The following is an 8,175-nucleotide window of genomic DNA, read 5'->3' on the forward strand; positions in this document are numbered from 1 at the left end:
TGATAGAAGAAGAGGAGATATGGTCCACACAGCATGGTTTAGTCCTGTTAAATCCTGTTATAGACCTGGTTTAGACCTGGTTTAGTCTTGGTTTAGACCTGGTTTGGACCTGGTTTAGACCTGGTTTTAGTCCTGGTTTTAGTCCTAGTTTAGACCTAGTTTAGACCTGGTGTTGGACCTGGTTTAGACCTGGTTTAGACGTGTTTTTAGTCCTGTTTTTAGTCCTGGTTTAGCCCAAAATGTGAAAACAGGAACATACTGCTGTGTAATCCATTTATTTCAACAAAGTAACTGTAATCCAATTACCACTCACTGAAACTCTCTGATTACGTAACTCGTTACGTAATATATATTTGAATATTGAATATTCTATAGAATTTTTGGGTTTACTGTCTGTTTAATTCATAAACAAACAAAGCACAGAATTTGCATATATAATTATTCCATGGTTGCTATGGAAGCTCTATAAAGGACACGACGACTCAGTCTGGTCACTTTTCGTCGGAGGCTCGAAGAAAGTGGCAGCTCGAAGTTTTGCTCTTACAATTTGTGCATTTTTACAAATTTCTTGACGAGTTCTTCGAGGAATCGAGTTACGGTAAGTTTCTGTGCCATATTTGAAGGAATATTTGTAGTTTCTTTGCTGTTAGCTCCTATCAACTGTTGAAATCTGTATCTGAAAGTTGAAATCTTTCGTGTTTTAACGTGTCCTGCTTTCTTTTACTTGACAGATAATCATCATGACGATCAAAACGCGGCCATCGGGTCCAGCCAAACGCAGAAAGATTCGAGGTAAGACAAATTTGTGGTTTTGTTGTGTTCAAAAGTCCGACTACATCGTGACAGCTAGTTCAGTGTTTGCAAGTCGCTCAGTTTTCAGCTTGACTTCTTTGCCAAAGTTTAGTTTTATTACTTTACAATCATGAAAATATGAGTGTTTTACAAGAAAACTACAGATAATTCATAGTAGTTTGTAAAATTCAACATAAACAGAGCAAAGAGTGTATCTGAACTTGGGTGTGTGACTTTGACACACGAAAAGGACAAGTACTTGTAGTTATTTTTACGAGTCAAAACTCATCCTGTTTTAGTCCTGGTTTAGACCGGTTTTAGTCCTGTTTTAGTCCTGTTTTAATCTTGTTTTAGTCCTGTTTTTGTCCTGTTTTAGTACCGTTTTAGTCCCGTTTTAGACCTGGTTTAAGTTCTGGTTTAGATCTGGTTTAGACCGGTTTAGACCGGTTTTGTCCTGGCTTTAGTCCTGGTTTAGTCCTGGTTTAAGTTTAGACCTTGTTTAGATCTGGTTTAGACCGGTTTAGTCCTAACATAATTCTGGTTTAGAGGATTACTTCTGGTTTTGAACTATTTTTTTCACGGGGGGAATGGGAGAAATCTTTTTAATTCATGATTAGATAATATATATTTTGGCTTTACGACACTAAAACTACATTTATCTGTCCACTGGTTAATTGTAATTACTTCAGATTTCACCATCCTCAAAGAATTGCTAACAAATCCATGTTATGTTTCAGCTTGCAGGTCCTGTGCTGCCGTCAACGGCCTGGACCAGGAGAAGCACCAGTCTCCTAAATTCCTGAAGAGCAAATCCAGGAAGAGACCTGAGACCAGCTCCGCAGACTCAGACCCCGTCCCCAGGCCCAGCGGTGTCTCTCACGTGTCCCAAAGATCTCTGGGCACTGAAGGACACAGCGGCAAGAGGAAACGAGAGGAAGAGGATGAGACGGAGAAGGACAGTAAAAAGTCCAGGTCCAAAAGTCCCATAAGAGGACCGACTGAACAACCGAGTGAGTGAAATTAGAATCTTTGCTATAACCCGGCACATGATAAATGAAGTTAGACTCAGAGTCCTGCACCAGGTCGGGTACCAGCAAATAGTTGCTGAAACGGGCGAGTTTTAATGTTTTGAAATTTTATGGGTGGGTAGTGATTACACACGGGCGGGTCAGGTGAATCAAATGAACGACAAACGGGAGAAAAATACTTGTCACGTGTCCAGGACGTCCTTTGGGAACAAATGCCATTTCCGGGCTTTTCCCGGAACGATGGACCAGACTGAGAGAGACTTGAGTGTATTTATTACAAAAAAACATCAGCGGAGGTGATCGGCACGGCGGCTGCTCTCCTGGTTTAGTCCTGGTTTAGACCTGGTTTAGTCCTGGTTTAGTCCTGGTTCAGTCCTGGTCCAGTTCTGGTTTAGTCCTGGTTTAGTCTTGGTTTAGTCCAGGTTTAGACCTCGTTTAGTCCACAAATCTTGACCACAAACTATCCCAAGGCAAAGAAAGTAAATGGCTAAAACACAAGAGCCAGAGAGAGAAAGTCATGTGCTTTGCTTTTATTGAACTGCTTTGTCAAAATTTTCAAATGAACAAAATTTACAGTTGATTTTTTTGTTTTTTTTTGCAGCCCTCAACTCCAAGTACCTGACGCTGCAGCCTCTGTGCAACGGAGGCTTTGGGAGGATTTGGTCGGGTGTACGCCGTTGCGACAACTTGCCGGTAATTTTATTTATTTTTATTTTTTTAATGTTGTACAATTTCTGTTTCTTCATGGTTTTCAAATAGTGACTTTACATGTTTCCTTTTCATAGGTGGTGATCAAATACATCGACAAGGTCAAAGTCACGTTTATTGAAATGGTGAGTCAGTATTTTTTATGTATCTATTTGTGGCTGAAAAGATTGACTATTATTGTAAAAGAAAATGATTAACTTTAATAATTTTATCGTCACACAATATATTATCTCCCAATGGAACAACAAGTCTTTGCTCCTAAGATAAACTAATTCTAATGTTGCTTGAATTAAGGAAAGCGCACTTATTCTGTTGGTAGATTATTTTACATATCAAGTTGAATCTCCTCAAATAATGTTCTTAACTTAAGTCATTTTAACCTACCTAGATATTGCTTTTTACACTGTAGCACCAGCAAACTTCCAACTTGAGCGTGAAACCTGTTCTTTCTGTTATCATCACATCCCTCCTTCTATATTCTGACTATTTCTGATATAATGAAGTTTGCTGATGTGTATGTTTGACTTCCAGGAGGGGGATGGGATCTCCACACGTCTCCCAGAGGAGGTGTATTTTTTGAGGAGAGTGGGAGCCGGCCCTGACGACGATGACTCCAGTGTGACGCCTCAGGTCTTGGACTGGTACGACCTGGGGCCTGAGGTAGCACTGGTCCTAGAGAAACCGTCACCATGCATGGATCTGTTCGATTACCTCCAAGACAGTCTTCCAGCTGGTGTCCCGGTCTCAGAGACAAAGGTAAGTGGTGAATTATGGTGTTTCTGTCGCTGTGGTAACAACAAATAGGAGGTTTAAATTAGAGCGTGGATCGAGATGAATTTTTGTGTCCGATCCCGGCCCGCGTCCAACAGAGCAGTGATCGAATCCGACCCAAACGTGATACGCATTAAGATATTTGTGACCTGACACAATTAAAATCACACGATTTTCACTGGCCTCATGACACATGTAGGATATTGTTTGTGTTCCTCTAACCAGAGACACAAAATACAAACTCAGGATATAGAGAAAATAATGATGGTGAATGGTAAATTTAAAGTGCATCATCTCATCCACATTATCCATAGAAATTGTCGTCCACAAATAATGACAACCAGTCCACAAAACCGTTCTATTAGTCCAGTTTGAATTGTTTAAAGTAAAAAGGCGAGTAGTTCCACGTGTGTCTGTTTACATTCACACAGCGCACGGATCGAGGTGAAGCTGCAGATTAGTGATCGTAACTCTACTTCCTGTATACTTTAACGCCAATCTTTATGCTTTAAAAATCATGTTTCTGAAGTATTTCACAAATAATAATAACACAGTTTTGACTTGTATCTAAACAAGAAGTGCAGAGCTCTGATCTTTTGAACACATAAGAGTCTCAACCCCTTTTGTCCGAAACCGTCGGAACCCGTCCCGTTGGACTTTGGAGTTTCCATGCTCTAGTCTAAATATATTTAGATTTATTTATTCAATATTACGCCATTTTGAGATGTTTGAAATGCCATATTTCAGTGATATGGTTACATCTATAGAACTGCTAACAAAAAAAAGCAAAAACAAAGAAGAAATCAGCTGTGAAGTGAAGACCCAAAAGTGTCACCATCACCTGACAACTCTATACAATCATTCAATTCAATTAGTTTACACATCTCCCTGTGTTTAAGGAGAACACAGTGCAGTTTGAATAGACACTTGTAGAGCTGACGCCATGTGAGAATAACTGATACTGAAACACTCAGGCCCGTTCATTTTAATGAGACAGCGCAAACAAAGGAGTTACATATTGGTCATGTATTCCATCAAGTACAAAGAGTCAATATTGAATGTTCAGCTCCAATGAAGTGCAGACTTTTACGTAGAATTTGTGGTGCTTGATGAAACAAACCTTTCCCTAGTTCAACCGTTGTGGCTTCTGTATCTTTGGTTTGAAATGTCCAATGAACCATGAGATTCAAGAGATACTACTACTTTTGACACTATTATTTTGCGTTCTATTACAAAGAAAAATGCTTTTATTATCTTCAGTGTGGTATCAAGTGTTGTGTAAATTGCTGAAGTAAAATTTGAGGATTTTTTAGGATTGAGAATGTTAGTGGATAGTCACCAAAACAGGCCTGGTTTTTCAGTTTGCAATGTTTTGTACCAACACTCCCACTGACGAAAGCTTGTATGAAATGGTACCAGCCTTTAAAATGTGTTCCTTTTTGTTGCTGTAATATTTTTGTTTTTCTTGTTGTAGATCATTTTCCGTCATTTGGTGGATGCCGCCATCGAAATGGAGGCTAAAGGAGTGTTCCACCGGGACATTAAACCCGAGAACATCCTGATCGAGACCGGAGGAGAAATGCCCAGAGCCCGGTACATCGACTTCGGCTGGGCGATCAACTTCACTCCTGGGCAGACGTTTGATGAACAGTATGGTAAATATTGAACCTTTTGACAATATGACTCCCTCACACCCTATAATTTTATTTTTTGTTTTCTATACAAAATCCTTCTTTAAACTTCTTATGGACGTAACTCAGTAATGGTCAAATTTATGCAGCACTTTTCTATCTTTAAGGCGTTCAAAAGCACTTTACATCAAGGAACCACCCATACACACACATTCACACACCAGGGTACGCAAATACTGGGGACGCGGTGGGTCAAGTGTCTTGCCCAAGGACACAACAGCAGTATTCAACGAGGTTTATGTTGAGAGCAGGATTCGAACCACCAACCATCCAAACCGATGCTGAAGTTGGTGGTTTGATTCCAGTTTATACAAATGCAAACTGCTGCCGTGTCTGTAGGCATTAAAATATGTCCAGTGTCCAAATGAATTAGAAAAGTACTATTTCCCAAAATTCTGTTTGGTGAGAATTTCTAACGTACAAATTGGAACTTTCAATACCGAGGCGTTTCTTTGTTGTGTTGATACCTTGGTTGAAATGGCACTCTTTAATTGGATCCTTCAAACATACACACAGAATCCAATATATTCTGTGTTGATTCACCAGTGGAACAAAAAAAAAAAAGTATTCTTTACACCAGTCACAGTGGCAGTACTCTGCAAAGCTTTCACTCACTAACTTGACGGTCAGTGATTCAATACCCACTCTGTATACCAGTAAATATGTCTTTTGTATCCTTGGGAAAGACACGTGACTCCTGATGTAAACTATTTGGAAGTAAAGATAATCTATATTTTGCAATCCATTAGTTTCAAACCATAAAAGTTCCATCACGATCACTATTTTCCATTATTTACTGTTTACACTGTGGTTTTCAGTTGGACCCATAAACTGTACTGTGACGACCAGTGCGTAAAGAATTTGAGTTTGCTCATATTTCGGGTTTATTTAAACTACTAGACAATGAACAGCACAGGGTTTATGTCTTGAACGCCTCCGAACAATCAGCCCAAAAGACCTCGCAGGTACACAAAAAAAATACACTTCCCATCAAGCCTTGCTGCCAAGTTTTTAGATCGCTACAAGTGGATATAGCGTGTCTGCAAGCTGCTGCCTTCCAAATTCTGATCTTAAAATATTCGTTTTAACCCGGGCTTTATTTCACTGTTTTGTGTGTAAATAAAGATTTTAACAATAATAACAGACCAATCAGGCGCTCGCATTCCCAAGGTCACTCCTATTAACATTAGTAACAGGTTTTTAACAGATTTCACGGCTCGTTAATAATGCGGGAAGAGGTGTGTACCTTCAACAGCCTTGCTTCTGATTGGCTCTTTGGTTGCTATTATACACACCATCAGATTTCCAAATATGGATCTAATTATCATCTATATCCGCCTACATCGATTAGCTTCATTTGCCTGGTTGACCTCACTCTCCCTCAGTGCACTTCTTCACACAGTCGAGAACTGGACCTTGCCTTATGTTTGTTGATTTGTTTGTGTTCTAGGGACTCCACAGTACTTGGCTCCAGAGTGGTACCGAGACCGCCGGTACACGTCCGCCTCCGTTACGGCCTGGCAGCTGGGAGTGGTGCTCTTCATGATGCTGTTCAACATGCACCTTAACATCAACGAGGACACCATAGCATCCATGAGAGAAGTTCCATTCCCCAAACCTTTGCCAGAAGGTAAGAACCAGATTGCGAGAATTTTAGCATTATCATTAGGGTTAAGAAAATGGGAACAGAATTTTTATTGTGGTAATGAGTAAATATCAAAGGCTGCAATTATGTTCAGAATATAATATAAGCAAAACAAAGAAATATCCAAACAAAAAAAAAAAACAAAAAAACAGTAGCTAATCCTTTGGTTTAGAGCTCTACAAACATGTTCTGGAATTCATGGGATTTTTGTCTGAGTTCAGTAGTTCATATTTAAAATCTCAAATGTTATTGCTATGGGATGTATTTAAATTAGAAAATAATTTAGTTTTTTTGTTTTTTTAAGATTTTTTTTTATTTATTTAAGAGCACAAATGACAACATCTTCTAACTTTATTTTGTGTGTGCGCAGAATGCCGAGACCTACTGAGAGGCTGCCTGGCGCTGAACCCAAAGAAGCGCCTCTCGCTGCAGGAGATGAGGGACCATCCGTGGTTAAAGCCAAACTGACCCCGACTCCATCTCCTCTTCAAACGTTCACTGCAACCAAAATAAATTAATTAATTAATTTAAAAAATCTGGATGTGATTTTTGAACCAAGCTGAAGCTGTCCGGGGTAAACAGGTGAGTCAAGTCTTCAGTATCTACATCGTCTTCATTTTTTGGCCCTTTCCCAAAATCTAGCAACGTCTAAGAAGTTCTACTCTAATGGTTCTACATGCTTTCATAGATATTTATAGCTTTATATATTCGCTAGCCTTTCCCCGATTACTATTTTTGGTTTTACACAACTGAAGAAATACTAAAATTTGACGTCAAAATGCTAACTGCTAATTGATCATTTGCGACTCACGTGCATAGAGGTCACGAAAGTTGTTTTTAGGTTTGTATTAGAAGTCTATTGTAAAAACGCTATTTTGCCAACTCAAGAATATTGTTTTAGGTAAATTAATTCTTTTACCTAATTATCGGAGGACTGCACAAAAGCTATGGTTGATTTCAAACTGAACCAAGTTAAGAAGAGTAGAAGTAGCAAGTAGAAAGGGTCTTATGTCAATTCCAACTCCCTGTGACGAAATAGGAATTCACGTTACCACCGTTTTGGCCTGTTACTTGAGCCAAAAGTTCAGGTGATCTGCGTTCAGTCTCTGTATGGGTCTTTGGTTGTGTCCAGTGCACAATTTACTGTGAAAGTCGACACAGTGAAGGGTGCACTGGTTAAGAAAACCAAAAGGGCCACATTAAGTATGAATGGTTCAATTACAGGTTAAGTTTGTACTTTTTCACTAAACCCACCATGTTACCAAAAAAATTGCATTTTTTACAATGGAAATGAATTGAAATGAATTTGCAGGCTATTGTGAAAAAAAGAAAGAGAATCTGTTGAAATTCGAGCCAGTTTTAGTTTCATTTATAGACAGACCAGCAGTTACAGAGAAAATCATAAGCCAGGTGAAGATAAATGCAAAAACAGCAGATTCTGTGATTCTACAGGGATTCTACGATGTTCTGTCTCGTGATCTGTTTTAAGCTCTAGGTCACATAACAGAACATTTTAGAATCCCTATAGACCTGTCGTCAC

The 8,175-nt window shown here is 39.2% G+C and overlaps 1 protein-coding gene across 1 annotated transcript; it reads left to right on the forward strand.

Annotated features, from left to right (window-relative positions):
- The first annotated feature begins 740 nt into the window (after positions 1-740).
- On the forward strand, positions 741-7,103 carry LOC129412581 (serine/threonine-protein kinase pim-1-like). The gene is made up of 8 exons (XM_055166562.1): positions 741-792; positions 1,530-1,802; positions 2,422-2,513; positions 2,606-2,653; positions 3,060-3,284; positions 4,774-4,954; positions 6,441-6,620; positions 7,006-7,103. Exons 1-8 carry the CDS (start codon positions 741-743, stop codon positions 7,101-7,103), a joined length of 1,149 nt encoding a protein of 382 aa, XP_055022537.1.
- Positions 7,104-8,175: the final 1,072 nt, after the last annotated feature.

The sequence above is a fragment of the Boleophthalmus pectinirostris genome, unplaced genomic scaffold, assembly GCF_026225935.1.
Source record: "Boleophthalmus pectinirostris isolate CB_2022bp ecotype Guang Dong unplaced genomic scaffold, ASM2622593v1 HiC_scaffold_892, whole genome shotgun sequence".
Classification (NCBI taxonomy): Eukaryota; Metazoa; Chordata; class Actinopteri; order Gobiiformes; family Gobiidae; genus Boleophthalmus; species Boleophthalmus pectinirostris.